General features: G+C 45.4%; 1 protein-coding gene across 3 annotated transcripts in view; it reads left to right on the top strand.

Moving 5' to 3' along the window:
* Positions 1-20,873, top strand: part of PTPRQ (protein tyrosine phosphatase receptor type Q) — a 363,399-nt gene that overhangs the window by 213,632 nt on the left and 128,894 nt on the right. For 2 of the 3 annotated variants that reach the window (XM_075600515.1, XM_075600513.1), the window contains one exon: positions 18,652-18,981. The exons of the other annotated variant lie outside the window; for it this stretch is intronic. In XM_075600515.1, coding sequence (XP_075456630.1) covers positions 18,652-18,981 — 330 coding nt within the window. The remainder of the gene's footprint in view (positions 1-18,651; positions 18,982-20,873) is intronic. 3 annotated transcript variants of the gene reach the window in all.

The raw sequence follows: 20,873 nt of genomic DNA, 5'->3' as shown, positions 1-20,873 counted from the left end.
TTCAGTTATAGCAACTCATACAGCGTCATGACCAGGGTTTCCCCTCTCCCCCGTACCCACATGTAACGCACAAATAAAGGCAGGAGACCAGAACTGGAGGTATAAATGGTTGCTGCTATTTATTTGTACAAAAACTTAACAGGGTAAATGCCACTCCTTGCCAAAATGCTCCTTTGACAGGAGGGGGAGGGGGCAGTCAGCCGACCCTTGAACCGCTGACTTTGTGTCCCCTTCGGAGCGGGCTCTCAAAGTCATGTATAAATGATCCCGCCCATTCGTAATTCCCCCCGGGCTCAAATAGCCCAGCTCCCAGTCTGGCAAGAACAAAGACCTACCCCCTAGAGCTACCAGTGTCTAATCTCCTAACCCCCGCACTGCGCCACGAACTTGCCTACGGCCCTATTCACTTCCGTGCCCTGTCCACCACACGCGGCACTCTAGTGCCCCACCAAGACTGTCTGTAGACAATGTCTGACCATATAACCTGCACCGCCGGCCAACGGGGAAACATCTGCGCTAAATCTTTTGTAATGGACTCTATCATGTCGACCGACGGCACCGCCGCCGCGTCATTCCCCCCTGCGTGAATGAGCAGGATCTGTGACGCGTCCTCGCCCTGGCCAGCACCAAGAGCCACAGGAGCAGCTGGCACCACCGCAGCCCCCTCCCCCCACCAGAAAACCCTCGCCTGATCAATGCGCAATCCGAGGTTCGGTCCGCAAGGCCGCCACGACGCCCGTTTTTCCGCCCAGAATATCAAGGAGTAGCCGACGATCCAGACGTCTGTTGCCCCAGAATTGAGGGGGGGGGGGCGTGGGGGGGTTGGCGTGTGGCTGGGGAGAACCTGCAGAGAAGGCGGCGAGACAGGACTTAGTTAAAAAAAAATGCTTTTTTCCTGCATTGGATTGATGCCGCAGGTCTCCAGAGCTGATAAACATTAATATCAGCACAAAATCAAACATTAGCCACCCAGCATTAATAAAGTAAATAAAGCGTTCAACTTATCTCTGCCATCATGAAGGACATCCTCATTAGCATACTCCAGGTCCATGTCCACCGATGCCAACAAGAATAAAAGAAAAAATACAATCTAATGGCCCCTAACCCCTTAATCACCTTAGCAGTTAATAACCACTATAGTAATTAAGAAGTTAACCCCCATTCCCCGCTACTCACCCGGGAGACCTAACCACACACCACGGCCCCACTATACCCACCCTGTACCCATTGATTGGCACAGTGGTATATCATACCCATATAATATGGACATGATAAGCCACTATATCACTCTGGTGTGTCATCCATTATTTTCATGCTTTATATTCATTTAACTCTTTCAAATATAGTATATATAATTGTTATTGTTATGTATCAGTACAACAAACCTTTTAACAACCAGTATTGGCTTATAGTTGCGCATAATACTTCCTAGCATTGAATGGCTTACATGTGTTCTGGATATTTGGAATTTACAGAGAAAGATGTTTATATCTATGATTGACTTGACATTGGGTTTAGTATAGAAGAGATAAATATGAAACAAATCTGAAATATTTTTAAGATATGTGCTTTAAGAGTAGACATTGATCACTTCATCTTGGTGGATTAATGTCTAGTAAATGAAAACAGGCTGCACAGTAAGTATAGGGTGCATGGAGCAAAGTGTCCAAATTAGTACCAGCTGTGCTTGGAAGGTCTGGTGAGGTTTTTTTTGGTCATTCTCAAAGAATGGAAATCTGATTCTCCATGCTGATGTAATTGTAATCCTGTTTGTATCTGTAACCCAATAGTGCATTTGTCTTAGAATTGGCTGGTTCAACATACATTTCATCAAACTTGAAGACGGTATCTTGGAAGGTCACAAATGGTCAGGTGAAATTGGTCTCTGCAAATTCATTCTAAGCTTTGAAGTATGCTGGTCTGGTATCTGCTCATCAGTTAATTTTCTGATAATAAGGCTGTACTTGATATTCATTTTGTTTTGGTCTGCTTAATCTACCTGGTGCTTGAGGGGCCTACTAAAAGTTGGCTTTTGCAATTCTTTGTATCTTCCTCATGAACTCAAGAGGGCATTAATATATACATGTACAGTGAAGAATAACTGTAAATTAAATGTTTACTATCGTAGTATCTTAAACGATCCTGTTAAAAATGTCACAATTCACTGTCTTCCTTCTAAAATATACTGCACACCACCTAATCTAATTTGTAATCATTTCTTAGTTTTTTTTAATTAAAAAAATAATTAAACCAATATTTTTATGGGGAAAATATGTTGTAAATTGTGCTACATAGGTAATATTTATTTTTCTTTTCATATACATTTCAGGAACGGATATCAGAAAGCTAAGACAACGAAATATTATTAACACTACCCTGGGGGAAAAAGATTACTACGTATTTAAAAATTGATTATTTTTTTTAAAGTTTATCAGATAAATAGTAAAAAGCCTAAATAACATATTTTACTGATTTCAAATTAAATGTATTATATTTTCCTTCATAAATTATATTTTTGGATGTGCAGCACAACATTTTTAGCCTCAGCAAGTGTCTTATTTGCCCCAAATCCAAAATTTCTATATTATGTTCATTCGTTTTTTATTAGAAGGTAGTTTCACCACGCTTCTTGGGAAGGCAACAATGCAGCTGTTCAATAGCAGTAAAACAGAGTTTAACATAAAAGTAGATTGAATGTTTTGTGAAATAAATTAACGTAACCATAGGCCTCTGAAATGATACCTGTGTTACATACTGTAAATATAAGTATTTGAACTTTATTTGATTATGTCACAAAATCTATATTATGTAGGGTATTAGTATGGGTGGTGGTCCACAAACAACATATTACAAAGGACCAAGGACGAAATCTACTCGCCACCTAGCCCCGCCCCTCGCCACAGCCCCGCCCATCACCCCATTTATATAAAATGGAATATATTCCTAATACGAATTGTGTGTGTGACTAGTCTGGGTGACTGACTGGGTGGGTGACTGACTGACTGGGTGGGTGGGTGACTGACTGACTGGGTGGGTGACTGACTGACTGGGTGACTGACTGACTGGGTGGGTGACTGACTGACTGGGTGGGTGAATGACTGACTGGGTGACTGACTGACTGGGTGGGTAACTGACTGACTGGGTGGGTGACTGACTGGGTGGGTGACTGACTTTGACTGACTGGGTGGGTGACTGACTGACTTGGTGGGTGGGTGGAGGGGGGAGCAGTGCATGTGGAGGGGGGCAGTGGATGTGGAGGGGGGGCAGTGGATGTGGAGGGGGGGCAGTGGATGTGGAGGGAGGCAGTGGATGTGCAGGGGGGGCAGTGGATGTGGAGGGGGGGCAGTGGATGTGGAGGGGGGGCAGTGGATGTGGAGGGGGGGCGGTGGATGTGGAGGGAGGGCGGTGGATGTGGAGGAAAGGGGGTGGATGTGGAGGGGGGGGGGCAGTGGCCAGGCCATGGGACCACTGCATCCATCTCCCCAAACATTCCCCCCTGCTCAAACAGCCGTAGCGGGCGGCAGCGGTAATCAGGGAGGGTGGGGAGCCATAGCAGTAACCGGGGATGGGGAGCGCCTGCCGTACGGCCACATAACACCCACCTCCCGATCGAGTGAAGCCCCATGCACGTCATCGCCGCCGCGCCTCCACCCCCCGAAACCTGCCAGGGCAAGCAGCACGCACCCGAAACCTTTCCCCACCCCCCCAAGTGCACCTCCTGACCGGGCCGCAGACATGGGGACCGGGGACTCAAAGCTGCCAGCTGGCCCTTCTTCCCCGGGGGGGGAAGCGCCTGACGCGCCCGCGCTCGCACCCGCCTACCTGGCACTTCCTGCCCCGGGCAGCAAGTGTGGATTGGAGGCAGGGGGTTGTGTGGATCGGAGGCAGGGGGGTGTGGATTGGAGCAGGGGGGGTGTGGATCGGAGGCAGGGGAGGGGTGGATTGTAGGAAGGGATGTGTGGATTGGAGGAAGGGGGGTGTGGATCGGAGGCACGGGGTGTGGATCGGAGGCTGGAAGGGGGTGTGGCTCGGAGGCTGGAAGGGGGTGTGGATCGGAGGTAGGAAAGGGGTGTGGATCGGAGGCAGGGGGAGTGGGAATCGGAGGCAGGAAGGGGGAGTGCCAAAGCACCTGACCCAGAGCTGCCAGCCTGCCCTCTTCCCTGCGTCAGCCCAATCAGGGATGTTTTAAAAAAAAATGTTTTATTTATTAAAAAATAAATATTTTTTATTTTTTTTTTACCTGGCGCGATCAGGGGAATTAACAGAACCACAGCACGGATCACCAGCGGCCAGAATCCGGTTGCCACAGGCGATCGGGCAACCGGGTTTGTCGACCAATGCCCATTGATACAGCAGACCAGGGTACAGCCGGCCCCAAGGTCACCCTGAAGAGCTGAGACCAGGTCCCTAATCTCAGATGGAGAAACAAGTGAGGGGTCAGGACCATGGGATCCCCAGACCCTGCTCCAAAGACTGTTAGCCAATTTGGGTCCCAACCCTACATCAGAGGAAAGGGTAGCAACTATGTAACTCCTGAAACAAAGGGAGAGAGATGCTGAGGCTCTTGTTGCAGAGGGAGAGTCCAGATCTTGAAAGTTGGGACTCAGTGGCCAGCTTGGTTGTGTGGTTATGCAAAAACAGCCTAAATTCTATGAGGCCAAGGAGGACATTGATGGGTACCTAAGATGTTTTGAGAAGATCTGCTACCTCCACAAATTTCCTGAGATGGACTAGGTCAAGTTTTTCCCCCCAGCTGAGTGGAAAGGCCTAAGAATATCGGGCAATGGAGACGGAGGGAGATTATGAGGTTGTGAAGCGGACGCTGCTATCCTGTATGACATTATGTCTGTATCCTATTAGCTGCAGTTTAGGTCCCCACAGTGAGACTCCTAGGATACACTGTAACTGACGTGCTCGCCACAAACCAGGACCGGACCGCAGGGCTGAGGTGAGGATATGGAAACACTCACCCAGAGCCATGAAGCTGGATACGGATTGCGAATTCCGTAGTCGTGAGAAGCCAAGTAAGGATTGTAGGGAGCAGCGTAGTCGATATCCAGGCTGAGATCAAGGCAGGCGGCACAGGAGCGATGGTCGGGGTCACAGGCTGGAGTCGGCATCAGGGAAGGCTTCAGCATAGGGGCTTCAGCACAGTGAAGGTCTCTGGAAAGAGAAGAGCTCAGCGGAGGGAAGCTTTAGCACAGCGGCTTCAGCACATGGAAGGCCAGAGCAACAAAGAAGTTTCAGCACAGGAGCTTCAGCACAGGGAAGGCCTCAAGAAGCAGGATAGGCCTCGGGAAGCAGGATAGAATGCAGACGGCAAAGCAGAAGTGCTTGTGACAAGTACAGGTTTACAGAGACTATGCTCAGTCACTTCTTGTGGGAATAGGCTGACCCTAAACAGCATGGAGAGCAGCAGGGCTGCACAGAAAGCAGTAACAAGGCAGACTGCAATGTAAGTCCAGGAACAGGTGTCGCCATTCACTTAGTCCAGGGAGAGGTTTGCCAGGAGAGGACCTCTACAGCCATGTAAGGGTGAGTTCCAGCCAAACCCAGGACCCGAACCCTTACACACTCACACTGAGTTCATGGCCCAGCTCTCACACTATATAAAATGGTTGATAGATGATGACTACGTGGCGACCTGCCAAGACCTCTGCAAGAGGAATCTGCTCATGCCCTGAACCAAGGACCCAAGGCAACCACTCCACAGAACCAACCTTACGACATAACCCCAGCACTCCTAGCTTCACCCACAATCCTCAGATTTCTGGGGATAGAGATCCCTTTCAGAGAGTCGCACTAGATATAGTGGGACCCTAAAGATCCCTAGTCAGAACTGTAAAAGGTGCATTCTCACTATAGTGGACTTTGCTACTAGGTAACCCACTCAAATGCTATTCTACAGTATCCGAGGAGGGGAGAGGACTGGGAAGCTCATCGGCAGCACCTTCTATTTACCTAAAGAGACGGTCCATAGAAGTCGACCGGTTTCTCCCCTTCAAGCTCCTTTACAGACGCCGAGTCCATGGACCGGTTTATCTGTTTTGTGAAGGCTGGAAGGGGATACCACCGTGATCAACACCTTCATGGTGCAGTACATTGTGGAGCTCAGGGAGCAGATTATGGATCTTCTGGGGTTAGGGCAGGCTAACTTTAAGGTGGCAAAGATCAGGCTGAAGTATTGGTACGCCTGCAATGCCCACAGTCATTAGTTTCTTCTAGGGCAGAAAGTGCTTATTCTGAAGCCCATTCACCATAACAAGCTACTAGCTGCCTGGGCCAAACCATACTCGGTTGTAAGGCGCCTGAATAAAACCATTTATATGGTAGCCTTAGATGAGCAGCAGATAAGGCAAAGGACATTAATATTCTTAAGGCATATCATGAGTGGGCCATCGGTGCTGGCCATTTGTAACCCAACAATGGAGGATCAGTCGAGCTAGTCTCTGCCCGATCTCTTAGGGGAAGTCTAGCATGGTGGATTAGTAGAATAAGTGGTAATTAGCACATTTTTTCCTTCGAATTTGAATCCGTCACAGATTGGCCAGTTCCTTTCATTTGCATAAATCTGAGGATTAATCTCAAAAAGGCAAATTGCTTATTTTGTTACTGTGGCAGGACAGCCTGTAGCCGAGGTCAGGGAACAGTCCACACGTGTAGTTTCAGGATAATGAAAAATGTTCAATGGCTTTATTTCTCCACAGTAACATAACATGCGGGTACACTGTCCCTTTAACAAAAATAAATCCTGCTCCGTGATGGGAGAAAAACTGACTAACACAGCAGTCCTAGCTAGCAGGCTGGCTGGCTAAACCATAACCAAACCTTCAGAGTCTTTTAAGCAGTCATGAAAACAAATGAAACAAATCTTACTTTGGCTGCAGTAAGTAGTGTTGTATCCTTCTGGCTAGCAGCACATATGTCCATGTGCTCTTGTCTGAGAGAGCCAGCTACTGCTGGTAGCAAGATCCTTTTCTACCTTTCTGGCTCACAGGTGTCAGCTTACTTCCTGACTATCTAAGTTCCACCTGAGTTAACCCTTATGAGTGCTGGATGAAGCACTCAGACATATGTCTCCCAGGCGTAACTGATAGGAGTTGACTTCACTCTGTCACATACCTCCCCTGTTTGTGTGTGGCTAGTGTCCCACACGGCTGAAGCCCGACCCTCCATTCCTTCCCTTGACAAAAAATCAGCATTTCCATGGTCCTTTCCAGGTCTATGCTGAATATCAAACGAGAAGGGTTGGAGGGCAATATACCACCTGGTCAACCTTGGATTTGTGTCCTTCATGGTGTTTAACCACTTCAAGGGCGCATGGTCAGTGACCAGGGTGAAGTGTACTCCGGCGACATAATGTCTCAAGGCCTCAATTGCCCATTTTACAGCGAGGCACTCCTTCTCAATAACGGAATACCTCACTTCCCTTGGGAACAGCTTCCGGCTGATGAACAGTATGGGGTGTTCAACACCATCAAATTGCTGAGACAGCACTGCTCCCAGTCCTACCTCTGAGGCATCCGGCTCTTTAAAATCTGGGCTCCGAAGAGCGGGGCCCTCTGACAGGCACTTTTTTAGCATGTCAAAGGCGTCTTGGCACTCCCAAGACCATTTAACTTCGGTTGGGGCACTCTTTTTTGTCAGATCTGTTAGGGGTGCAGAAATTTCCGAAAAATTGGGGATAAACCGCCGGTAATACCCTGCTAACCCCAAAAGGGAGCAGACCTGTGTCTTTGTCTGTGGGGTGGGGACTTCCTTTATGGCGGCCACCTTGCTAGCTAGTGGCCTTACTATCCCTCCCTCAACGGCATAGCCCAAGTACTTTGTAGTGGATTTACCCAGGGCACATTTTTTTGGATTTGCAGTGAGCCCTGCTTCTCTTAAGGACGTTAGGACTGCCCTTAACCTTTTTATATGAGACTGCCAGTGTCTGCTATAGATGACAATGTCATCCAAGTAGGCCACGGCATATGCCCTATGGGGTCGTAGTACCTTATCCATTAACCTTTGGAACGTGGCTGGAGCCCCATGTAACCCAAATGGCATAGTGACAAATTGGTATAAACCGAGAGGGGTGGCGAAGGCAGTTTTGCATTTTGATTCTTCCGCTAGAGGTATCTGCCAATATCATTTCGTGAGATCTAGGGTGGAGATATACTCTGCTTTACCAAGCGAATCAAGCAATTCATCCGCCCTAGGCATTGGATATGCATCAAATCTGGTTACAGCATTTACCTTTCGCAGATCTACGCAAAACCTCACCTTCCCATCTGGTTTAGGGACCAACACGATAGGGCTACACCATTCGCTGTGGGACTCCTCGATCACGCCCAATTCCAACATGTCTATTATCTCCCTCTCTACCAGGTGTTTTCGGCCCTCTGGCAATCTATAGGGACGGGACCGTACTTTTACGCCAGGTTCTGTCTCAATCCTATGGGACACTAAATCAGTCTGCCCTGGCAACTCAGAAAAAACATCTGAGAACTGGTCACATACATCAAGTAGGTCTGACCTTTGTTCTGTTGTTAACTGCTCTCCCATGGGAACCTGATGGTCAGTGTACGTACTACCCTTTGGAAGCTTTGGACCCAAATCCGTCTCTCCTTCCCGAGGGTGAATGAACAGCGATCTCATCGTTTTCCAGGATTTCAGGAGGTTCACATGGTAGATTTGTTAAAACTCTTCCTGGACCCTGGTTGACAGATCTCATAGTTCACCTCCCCGGTGCGGCGGAGAACTTGGAAAGGACCCTGCCACTTCGCAAGGAGTTTACTCTCTGATGTCGGTAGTAGTAGCATCACTTGGTCCCCAGGTTGGAAGACCCTCAAGCGAGCAATTTGGTTGTACTGCCTCTCTTGACGTTCTCGAGCAGATTTGAGGTTTTCCTTCACAAACCGACCTATCATGTCTAGGCGGTTTCTAAGGTCTATGACATACTGAAGGGTATTCTTGGAGGGGGAGGGATCCTCCTCCCAGGATTCCTTCAGTAGGTCGAGAATACCACGAGGTTGGCGTCCATATAGGAGCTCAAACGGGGAGAAGCCTGTGGATGATTGGGGAACTTCTCGTACCGCAAACAACAGGAAAGGGAGAAGTTCATCTCAAGCTCGCTTTTCAGTGTCCACAAACTTCCTAAGCATAGATTTTAAAGTACGGTTAAACCTCTCTACCAATCCATCAGTCTGAGGATGGTAGACCGAGGTCCGGACAGATTTTACCTCCAATAACTTCAGGACATCCTGCATTAACTTTGCCATGAAATTTGTTCCCTGGTCAGTTAACATTACTTGGGAAAGTCCTACCCTAGAAAACAGTTCTAACAGCCTGTGAGCAACCTGTTTAGCAGTGGCTGATCTCAGAGGGAAGGCCTCAGGATACCTGGTGGCATAATCAACAACAACGAGTATAAATTTATGTCCCTTCGCAGAGGGTTCTAAAGGTCCGACCAGATCTACCCCAATTCTCTCGAATGGGACGGCTACCAAGGGCAGAGGAACCAAGGGAGCCGGCTTCTGTCCTTTTTGGCTAGTTAACTGGCTTTCAGGACATGTCTCACATAGTTTCATGATGTCACCATGTATGCCTGGCCAGTAAAACCAGGATGAGATGCGGTCCGTGGTCTTATCTCTGCCCAAATGACCACCCCATGGGAGAGTATGGGCTAGGGTGAACACTGTTTTAATCAACCCTTTAGGGACTAGCATCTGTCGAATGACCTCCCCTGTTTGTGTAACCTTATTCACACGATATAGTATGTCATTCAACAGTTCAAAATGTGGATACACTTTTACACCTTGTTCATCTATTATCTTGTTGTTGATCTGTACCACCTTCTCATATTGTCTAGCCAGAGCTGGGTCCTCCCTCTGCCTCTGACGGAAGTCAGGAAGATCCAGGGCTGGCAACACTCCCGTATCTATCTGTTCCCCACCCTGGTCATCCCCGGCCATGACCTGCAGTCCTTTGGGCTGACTAATGTTACCAAAAGTCCCAGCCTTTCTTAACAAGTCCTCTTTTTCCGCACGTCTCTGTTTACGTGTCTTTGGGACATGGTGTCTACGGGGGAAAATCTCTGGGGAAAAAGGGAACAAGTCTCCGGGCTTCTCCGGTACCAGAGAAGTAGGCTCTGTAGGAGTAGAGGCCAACAATGTTTCGAGGTAGGGCCAGTCTCGGCCAAGTAGAACAGGAGCAGGTAGCCAGGGGGCAACTCCCACTAGTAGGCTAGCCTCTTTATCCTGGATACGTAGTAGAACGTTCGCCATCGGGTATCTCTTTGTATCCCCATGGATACACTCTATATTCCAAGGAGAATCATAAGATAGTCTATTGCTTGGAATTAGGCCCTCTAGGATCAGGGTTTTTCCAGAGCCCGAGTCCAGCATGGCGTTTACTTTTGTCCCCTCCAGAGATGCCGGGACTAACCACGGATTGTGGTCCCCTCGGAGACAAGCTGTGGCAGTGGTTCAGTCCATCTCCTCATCTCCTGAGTCCGCAAACTCGGTCGTCCGCGGAAGCTCTCGACGGGGCTCGGTGTTTGGACCTCTCCGCTGTTGGATGGGGTCCTCCCTTCTGGTTTGTGGGGTTATCCTCTCCACCGGGTGGGTGACAGGAGTCCAGGTTCTCGGGGAATACTGTGGGTGACGGCCTCCCTTGAGTGATCCAGTGGCCTCGGACCCAGGATGGGCGTCTCTGCGGGAGTTTGTACCAGGAACCCTCCGAGATGGGAAAGGGTCTTCCGATCGGGTTGACTGGATCTCCCGAGCTGGCAGGTTGTAGACCCCTCGATTGTCTGCTATCCTGCCTCTAGCATCACCGGAAGCAACTGGTGTTTGCACGGACCGTTCCCAGCTATCCTGTTGGGTGTCGTCACCAAGGAAGTTTTCCACCAAGCGGACCGCTGAATTCAGGGAACATGCAGCATGTCTTTTTACCCAGGAGCGGGAGGAGGGGGGCAGTATCTGTATGAACTGCTCGAGCATAAACTGTTCAAGGATCTCTTCCTTGGTATGCTTCTCCGGTTGTATCCACCTGGTACATAAGTCTACTAAGTGGTGGGCTACGACCCGGGGTCTGTCTTTGTTTGCATATTTGACTGTCCGGAACCGCTGTCGGTAGGTCTCTGGAGTGAGGCCTAGGCGATCCAGAATAGCAGCCTTTAGTTGCTGATAGTCCATGGCATCGTCTGCTGGAAGAGCCTGGTAGGCTGCCTGAGCTTCCCCTATGAGGAGTGGAGCCAGAGTCGTTACCCAGCGATCAACTGTCCAGCCGTGGGCCGTGGCTACCCTTTCAAAAGTGAGGAGAAATGCCTCTGGGTTCGGTTGGCTTCATTTTATGCAGCATCACCGGTGGGTTATTTGGAATAGCTGGTCTGCCTGGGGCTGGGCCTTCAACTAGCAGTTGGAGTAGCTTTTCTTCCCGCCGGGCCTGTTGCTCATCTTGCTGGGCCTGTCGCTCATCTTGCTGGGCTTGTCGCTCAGCTTGCTGGGCTTGATGTTCTGCTTGCTTCTCTGCTAGCTGGAGCTGTTGCTCAAGGAACTGAGAAAAATTTTTCTCCCTTTTTTTTTTTTTGTGTGGCCCTTCAGATACAGGGGCCATCCGACATCCCACTTCTGACACCACTTGTGGCAGGACGGCCTGTAGCCGAGGTCAGGGAGCAGTCCACACGTGTAGTTTCAGGATAATGAAAAATGTTCAATGGCTTTATTTCTCCACAGTAACATAACATGCGGGTACACTGTCCCTTTAACAAAAATAAATCCTGCTCCGTGATGGGAGAAAAACTGACTAACACAGCAGTCCTAGCTAGCAGGCTGGCTGGCTAAACCATAACCAAACATTCAGAGTCTTTTAAGCAGTCATGAAAACAAATGAAACAAATCTTACTTTGGCTGCAGTAAGTAGTGTTGTATCCTTCTGGCTAGCAGCACATCTATCCATGTGCTCTTGTCTGAGAGAGCCAGCTACTGCTGGTAACAAGATCCTTTTCTACCTTTCTGGCTCTCAGGTGTCAGCTTACTTCCTGACTATCTAAGTTCCACCTGAGTTAACCCTTATGAGTGCTGGATGAAGCACTCAGACATATGTCTCCCAGGCGTAACTGATAGGAGTTGACTTCACTCTGTCACAGTTACTATCAGTAAAAATCCCAGCAACGGAGTCCAAATCAGTATTGGATTTTTAAGATTCCCAAATCAGATTCAATCCACATAAATTAAATATAGTTTTTGTATAGTGGGTGAGGAAGTCCATTTTAATACTGTCTTTAGCTATATACAGTGGCCGCCTCACCCTGCACAGCTCTCACTGGCGATCGTCATGTTTTTATTTAAATTTTAATACTAGTATATGGGAGCAGTGGGTCTCTGGACCTGAACCGCATTGATTTCATGTCCGGGGACCCCCTGCTTCCCAAGATACAGGCCCCGTACGAGTTTGGCAAGTCATCGAGGTTTTCTAAATAACAAATCTTCCAAATCATACGGGGAGTGCCAAAAAAGCTCGATGAGTTGGTTATCAAAGTTTATAGAATAGGCCCTATAGACATTCAAATGTGTTTGTTATTAACTTTTATTAACGAACTAATGGGATCTTTTTCATTTACTAAGTTAATTCAGGTACCTTTTTCATGAGGTTTTTCCTCGCATTACTGGTGATGAGGACCTATCCTCGTACACCATGTTATTGTTTTTTTTAATCACTTATGTACATACACTGTTTTTAAGAAATATTTGATTTTTGTTAATAAAGTTGCAATTGTTTGTTGAAGCATGCCAACGTGATCGCGCACATCGTGGATCATGGATATTTCTGTGTAGAGCGGCTATTTAAAAAAAATAAAAGCCGAGTTCGGGACTGCACTTTGATAAAGTGCCTACTGTAAGTGGCGCGAAACGTGTAGGTAGTCCTTTTTTTTGTACCCTCCTGTACTACTAATGTGTACCTAGGATCCTGAAAAATTGGGTGATCTATATGTGACAATCCTCATCTCTGCTGAATGTAGAACTTCTGATATAGTCCCAGCCTTGCGTGATTGGTCAGCTGCCGTGGAGGTGAGCGGACCTGGAGCCAATCATGTATGTTCATAATCTCACTTAGGCAGCAACTCATTTGCGCTGGGATGTACAGTAGTTTCTCGGCAGTCGTATCTGTGTATATGTTTTTAGAGTGGTATATACCTCTGGAAGTGCACAGTGGGCTGTATTTGAAAATGTTATTGTTATCACTGTGTTTGTACACACTGTGTTACAATAAAAAAGTTAAGGTGAGAAACTGGCAGTAGTAACTGCACAGGTAACAAAATACAGATGCAGCGGCCATTATTTTAACAAATCACGTGGTGTATACCTCGGAATACCCATGTCATGGCGCGGGATTTCTTCCAACCTTCCCGCCTTAAGACGCGAGTGCATTTTAGTGTTCTGGCTTTTAAACATCTGAAATTGACACAGTAGCACAGTACTGTACACATTACAATTCATTCATTTCATTGCATTTAATTGCACACAATCCATGAAATTCAAACAAAGCAACCGCGATTAACACGTGTGCCTGGGGCGATTGGCCGCGTTCATGCCACGTGGAATACAGCAGAGCACACGAAACTGGCTCGGTGATTTGTTAAAATAATGGCCGCTGCATCTGTACATAACAATACATATAACACAAGGCAACCGAGACTGACACACACAAACAGACACACAAGCAAAGCACATAGCATTTTATTTCTTAGATGCAGATTGATATCTAATTAAAATATTATGTGGTTTCACCAACCAGATAGCAGGATGCCATTATTCACCCATTTAAAAAAAAAAAAAAATTATGTAATACTCCACAAAGAACAGGGCATTACTGGCCAAGAAGGGATTATTACTATTACAGGCAAAATGTAGGCTTTTTAAAAAAAAAAAAAAATCATAAAAAAGATAAACACTCTTGTAGTCATATTGATTTTTTTTTTATTAGCATGATCGTCTACGTTCTATTGCTTTTACTGCACGTGTTTATTAAAATGAAATGGTACACACAAACTGTGCAACCCCCCTCTATATATCTATATACACAAACACACTGCAGCCCCGCTACACACACTCTGCAGCCCCCCTCCACCCACAAAACATACTCTGCAGCCCTCCTCCACCCTCTACACTCACAAAACACACACTGAAGACACACACACACATCAGCAGCCCTCTACACCCACAAAAACACAGCAGCCCCTTTGTAAACCCACAAATCTGCAGACACACACACACCAACAAAACACAATACTGTATGCAGCCCTCCTCCACCATCTACACCCACTGAAGAAACACACACTACATGCCCCCTCTACACCCACAAAACACACTGCAGACACACACTCCAACAAAACAGACTGCTGCCTCCCTCTACACCCATAAAACACACACCAGCAGACCCCTTCCCTCTATACCCACTGCAGTCCCCTGTAACCCCACACACTGCAGACACACACACCCCAACAAGACAAACTGCAGCCCTCTTCCACCCTCTACACCCACAAAAAACACACTGAAGACACACGCACTGCAGCCCTCCCTCTACACCCAATCCATCCTGTCCAATCACCACATCTATCTGAGAGCTGCTTTCCTTTCGTGGGGATGAGAACTGAATGCTGATTGGCTGAAAAACTTAGCAGGGTGCCAAAAATTCAGGGCCATTACTGAATGAATAATGTCCGGAATTTTAACCAATCAGAGAGCAGGGATTTCAATAATGCCTGGAATTTAACACCTTTAGCCTATAATAAGGGGTACTGTCCAAAAAAATCATAGTGCATAAATTAGGTTTCAATCATGCAATATCAGCCTTCGGACAAAGGGCTTTCTCAGAGATATCAAAATATGGCAATTAAAGTACTAACTATCCTTTCACATTGAGGGCTGGAGCTTGTTTTGCCGAGAGGGTGAGTGCGAATGGGAGCGAGGCTGTTTGGCCGGGCCAGGAGGGAGAATGAGAGGGAGGCTGTTTGACTGCGAGGGAGAGTGGACAGGGTTTTGACTATTTGTTCAGGAGGGAGGCAGGCTGTTTGGAGGGGATGGAGGGAGAGCGTGAAGAGATTGGCAGAGAGAGAGGGGGTGTGGGAAAGGGGACGGAGGGGATAGGGATGATGAGGATGGTGGAAAGGGAATGGGTAGAGAGAGAGAGGGAATGTGGGATACAGAGTGTGAAGTGGGGCGAGAGATAGAGGGGGTGTGTGGAGACATAGAGCAATTGGAGATGGGAGAGGGGATGTTAGAGAGGGGAGAGAAAGATTGGGGATGGGGTAGAGAGAGAAGGGGATGCAGGGGAAAGAGGGGATTGGGAAATAGGGAATTGAGGAGAGAGAAAGAGGATTGGGGGACAGAGACGATGGGGAAGAAAGAAAGGAAATGGTAGAGAGAGAAAGGGAATGGGGGGAGAAACGGAATGGGGGGAAGAGAGAGAGGGGATGGGGAAGAAAGAGAGATACGTCTACATATTTGTTATAAGGAAAACTCAAGAAAAAAATGCGGACGTTATAGTGACTGTTGAATTTTTTCCTTCCGCCCCTCTGGTGGTGCTGCCCGATTCTTGAAGTCAAATTTAAGAATTGGCCCTCAAGCTAATTTGAGTTTAACGGACCTGGCCTAAACCATTTGTCAGCACAATCTCTGTGCATATATCTTGACCATAAATCAACTTTTCAATGTGCTATTCCTAATTGTGTATTCCATCAGGGTTATTTCTTAACTTGTGCTTTTTGCTTTCACAGGATGTTTTAGAAATCCCTATTGTAGAGCAATTGGACAATCAATTGTATGCTTGCAATTCACGAATTTAGGTTATCGAGGCTTTAGAATGATGATTTTCTCCCAAATTTGTCTCACCAGAAAAGGTTGGCGTGAAGCTGGTGGAAAGGCGGTGAGAGAGAGACTTAGAAAATAATGCATTTCGAATTGATGCCAGGGGTTTCCGAAGCTTATACACATGAATACCAGCACCAGAGACCCCTGGCATGAATCCGATACAATAAAAATGCATTTTCACGCAACTTTATTACCTTAGCGGCTAACCGCGAAGGCAATGATGGGGTTAACTGCCAGTGCCATGTTTATTGTAGGTAGTGGGGGTGGGTGAAGGTGGTATTTTGCCCTTGGTGGGTGTTTAGGCCTTGCGGAGGGGGATTACAGGTGGAGTTAACCCCTTCATTACCGTAGCAGTTAATACCGCTATGGTAATGAAGGGGTTAACCGCTCCCACTACCCATCTGCAAGGTCTAAACACCCACCAAGGGCCAAATACCAACTTCACCCATCCTTGCTACCCACGATAAACATTCAAAAACACATCAACCCTTCCATCCACCTCCTCAACCCCCCACACATGCAGTACAGTAATGGGCAAAATTACTATTATCCAGAGATGAATAATAGCTCATTTGCCCATTCAAAATCAAACATTAGCCAGCCAGAATTAATAAAGTAAATAAAACTTCTACTTACCCCTGCCATGATGAAGGCATCCTCATCACCATCCCAAGGTCCATGTCCTCTGTTGGCAGCAAAAGTACAAGAAAAAATACAATCTAATGGTCCCTAACCCCTTAATCACTAGAGATTAGTAACCACTATAGAAATTAAGGGGTTAACCCCTCTCGCCCATTACCCACCCCAGAGGCCTAACCACCCACCCTGGGGCCACTATACCCACCCTCTACCCATTGATTGCACAGTGGTACATCATACCCATATAATATGGGCATAATAAGCAACTATAGCAGTCAATGGCCAACCTATTAAAAAAATCATCAATCACACAATACACAACAATTAAAGAAACAAACAAGCACCTAAACACCACAAGAATAAAAGAACTTCCATAACCTTCCTGGCAGGCCTAACCACACACCCTGGGTCTACTACCCCCTTCATCCACCCTCTCTGCCCCAATAAACAGGCTATTGAAGTTGAACCCCTTCATTGCCTTAGCGGTTAGCCGCTAAAGTAAAAATGAAGCTGTTTTAATAACAATTTTAATACTTGTGTACGTGAGCAGGGGGTCCCCAGAGTATAATTGTGTTGATTTTAGGTCCGGGGACCCCCTGCTTACCGAGATACAGGCCCTGTTATGGGGTGCCAGTATCTCCTATGTATTTATGCAAATGTCTCATGTCACATGACCAGGACATTTAAATGCATATCAGATACTGGCACCCCATAACGGGGGCCTGTATCTCGGGAAGCAGTAGGTCCCCGGACCTGAAATCAATGTGGTTCTGCTCCGGACACCCCTTCTCACGTACACTAGTATTAAAATTGTTATTAAAACCCTGCGATCGCTGGCGAGATATGCGCAGGAAAGAAGCATCTCTCTCTCTGTTCAGCTCTCTATGCAGCTGGGCCAGATCACTGCAGATCTATGGGTGAGAACGTTTGAGAGAGGCGAACATCACATCGCTGCTCATCGTACGTTTTGGACATTTTTGCTTTTGTAGGTCTTCAGAGTCTTTCTGAATTCCGTGAGAACTACACTGACAAAAATGCCTGCGTAACAGGCCAAGCGAGACGTTGTATGAAGGCTACTAGAATAGGCCGTTAAATATTGATTGATCTAGCTTCACTAGATAGCTACTTGTTGGATTTGTTTCTGAACTTGAATGGAATGTTTTAATACATGATTGAATTGCAAATTTAAATGTGTTCCAGCATTTGAGTTTCGTTTGAAATGTAATGATTGCAACTTTTCCCCCTGTTAAATGAAGTCAAATAACAATGTCAATAACATGTACAGTTGCCGGGTGTCCAGTATTGAACTTGACTGTTCTGTATTTGACCACACTGTCCAGTAAAAAATTTGAGGTAATACTGGACATTTATGTGTCCGGTATTACCTCTCTGGACATAGTGACCTGACTGGCTTGGGGGGCCTCGGCATTTCAACAAGAAGGGAGCGAGCAGGGCTGTTGCTATGGGGCTGGGTAGCTACCTCCATCCTGATTGGCTGCTGCTGAGTAATGCAGCCAATCAGTAGGCGATGTCAGGAGCCCGGGCGTGGGGGTTAAGGTGAAGAGGAAACAGCATGAAGCAGAGAGAGGTGAGAGGGGTGTGTGTATGTGTCTTGAGAGTACATCTCTGCTTTCACCATTGTGTCCAGTGTTTTTGGAGAAGCCACCTGGCAACCCTAATAACATGACAACTATGTTGGGACTTATTTTATGAAAATTAAAGAAAAACTACTGTAACAGTTCAAAAATAATTAAATATCAACTAATATATAAAACACTTCAATGTTAATTATTTTTAAACGTTATTACTGTGTGGAATAATGAAACACAAGGACATGTTGATGGCTATGGTGACTTATTTTAGGAATATTGTACGAAAAAGAAACAATAATGTTATTGTTTCTATGATAATTATGAAAATGATTGTATTATAAATATTATTAATAAAATGTTTTGTTGGACTGACATCTAAATAAGCCATTCTGGATAAACTGAATAAACCACTCCTGTTTGATGTCTGTTGCATATTATAATGAAATACATGTAGAGATACATTTTGCAAATGTTGCCTTGTTCTAACATTATTTTTGCTTGTAAGGAAAACATGTTTGTTTTGTAAATATCAAAATAACAGTTGCCATTTTTTCCCCTTTTAGTCCCCAGTGTTCCAAGAGAGGTTACTTTTGTTAATATCAGTTCCACAAGTGTGACTTTAAAATGGACTAGACCGGATATTACAAATGGCTTCTTAAGGAACTACAAAATTACAAAGCAACTACTCTCTGCTGATTGCAGTGATGGGCACCATAATGAATGTATAGAGGAGTTTGGTCAGGACCTCTATTCATTTGAAGATGGTAATGCTGTTGAGAAGACAATATATGGATTGAAAAAATTCAGATGGTATAGATTTAAAATTGGTGCCAGCACAAAAGCTGGCTATGGTATTGCTTCAGCTTGGATTTATATACAGACATTATCTGGCCGTAAGTGAAAAAGTCCTTATAAAGCTTATCTCTTAACATAACATGCTTAACCAATTTATGAAACCTGTATTTTTAATACTAACAAATGTAACCCATGCATTGGATCATCTCCAGTGGCATTAATATGATTTTGGTTAAAACTTACATCTACTAATGTTCCAAGAATAATGTTTATTGTTGTGTGTACACACTGTAGGATAGACCAGGGGCAGACAACTCCAGTCCTCAAGAGCTACCAATGGGTCAGGTTTGCAGGATATCCCTGATTCAGCATAGGTGGCTCAATCAGTGGCTCAGCCTGTGATGAAGCAGGGATATCCTGAGAACCTGACCTGTTGGTAGCTCTTGAGAACTGGAATTAGCCACCCCTGGGCTAGACAAAGAAAGATTTGATAACAGGTTTCTGGATTCGATAGCTTTGGGCTTTTTCTTACCCGCCGCAATTAATTTTGTATTATTAGCCTCCATATATACCTGGTGCAAACACAAAGACCCTCACGAAACAATGTGCGGAAGAATAAGGAGTAGGGATGCAAGGTAGTTTCAGAAATGTGCTAAACCCATGAAGGGATCCAGCTGAAATAGATTATCCTGCTGCAGCAGGTCCTGGACTGGAGTTTCTACAGTACTCCCACTGAGAACAAATACAGGCTTCAGCCTTCCAATTATACTTTATAATCCACTCAATTGTGTTGCACGTTTTTAGGAATGCGATTTCTAGAATTAAAATACCCCATTTTTTATTTATTTATAATATACAACATAAACACAAAAACATAAATATTGAGTAAAATTATCAACATTATAACTGTATTTCTCTCTAAACATGTAAGTTTCAAGCCATATGAAACAAGACACATAGAGCACATTTTGCTTGATATATGATTATATGTACTTACTGTAGTCCACTTCTGATTGTGTTAAAGAAAAATTCTCAGTGTCAAACACTACATATTTTAATTGGTTTTATTGCTCAATGTGAAAGCAATGGGATATGATGTTGTCTTTTGCACCTGGTAGACTTTAAAAGATCACACTATACTGTAAATATGTTCATTTTTTTGGCAAATCTTTGGTTTTGACACAGATTATATTGAACAATAGTCAGATTTTGTGAATATTTGTCCTAAATCTTTGGGAAGCAGCACATCCTATTCTAATATTCCTTGCTATCCTCATACAGTACCTTAGTGAGTCAACTGAGGTACCTAAGTTACTGAATCATTTTAATGACCTCATTCTTGGTAACCCTACAAAGACATAACTATAGTGTGTGCAATACTCAGTCACATACATCAGTGAAAAGGATTTCTAGTCAACAAGATTGTTTTGTGAGTCAACGTTTAGGAAGCTAACTAAAAATGTGTTCATACGTTAGGGAAGTTACAAACCCATAAATATCTGCACTTGTGCATATTGCACATACTGTAGTTAAAAAGAACTGATGATCTGATGATCTTAGGTCAGAGAACAGTATATCTGGGTAACATTTTTGTAAAACAAGTTGCCAAAATATGCAAATATTAGACTGTTCATGCGTTTAAAGATTTCTTGAAATTGTCAGCATTCACAAATATGCGCCTAATGTCTTCTCAGAAAATACATATTAATTTTGCATAAATTACAGGAGAGACTCCATATAAAATGGAGTGATACTATTATCACTCCTCTCTCTCTACCCTCACCCCTAAAGAAAGACAATATTTTATCTTGGCAGGACTTTGCCCATGTTGACAGTTTTGCTAAATGTACAGTATTGCAAGATGTGCAATACATGGTTATGATAAAAAAAACTTTTGTGAATATGGGAACATCTGAAAAATATTTGCACATATTTTTGCAAACTAAACTAAACTTTTTGTAGAAATGTTTGCAAACCAAATTCAGAAACA

The sequence above is a fragment of the Ascaphus truei genome, chromosome 5, assembly GCF_040206685.1.
Source record: "Ascaphus truei isolate aAscTru1 chromosome 5, aAscTru1.hap1, whole genome shotgun sequence".
Classification (NCBI taxonomy): domain Eukaryota; kingdom Metazoa; phylum Chordata; class Amphibia; order Anura; family Ascaphidae; genus Ascaphus; species Ascaphus truei.
Note: the sequence above shows the minus strand (reverse complement) of the source record. Positions and strands in the feature narration are given on the sequence as shown.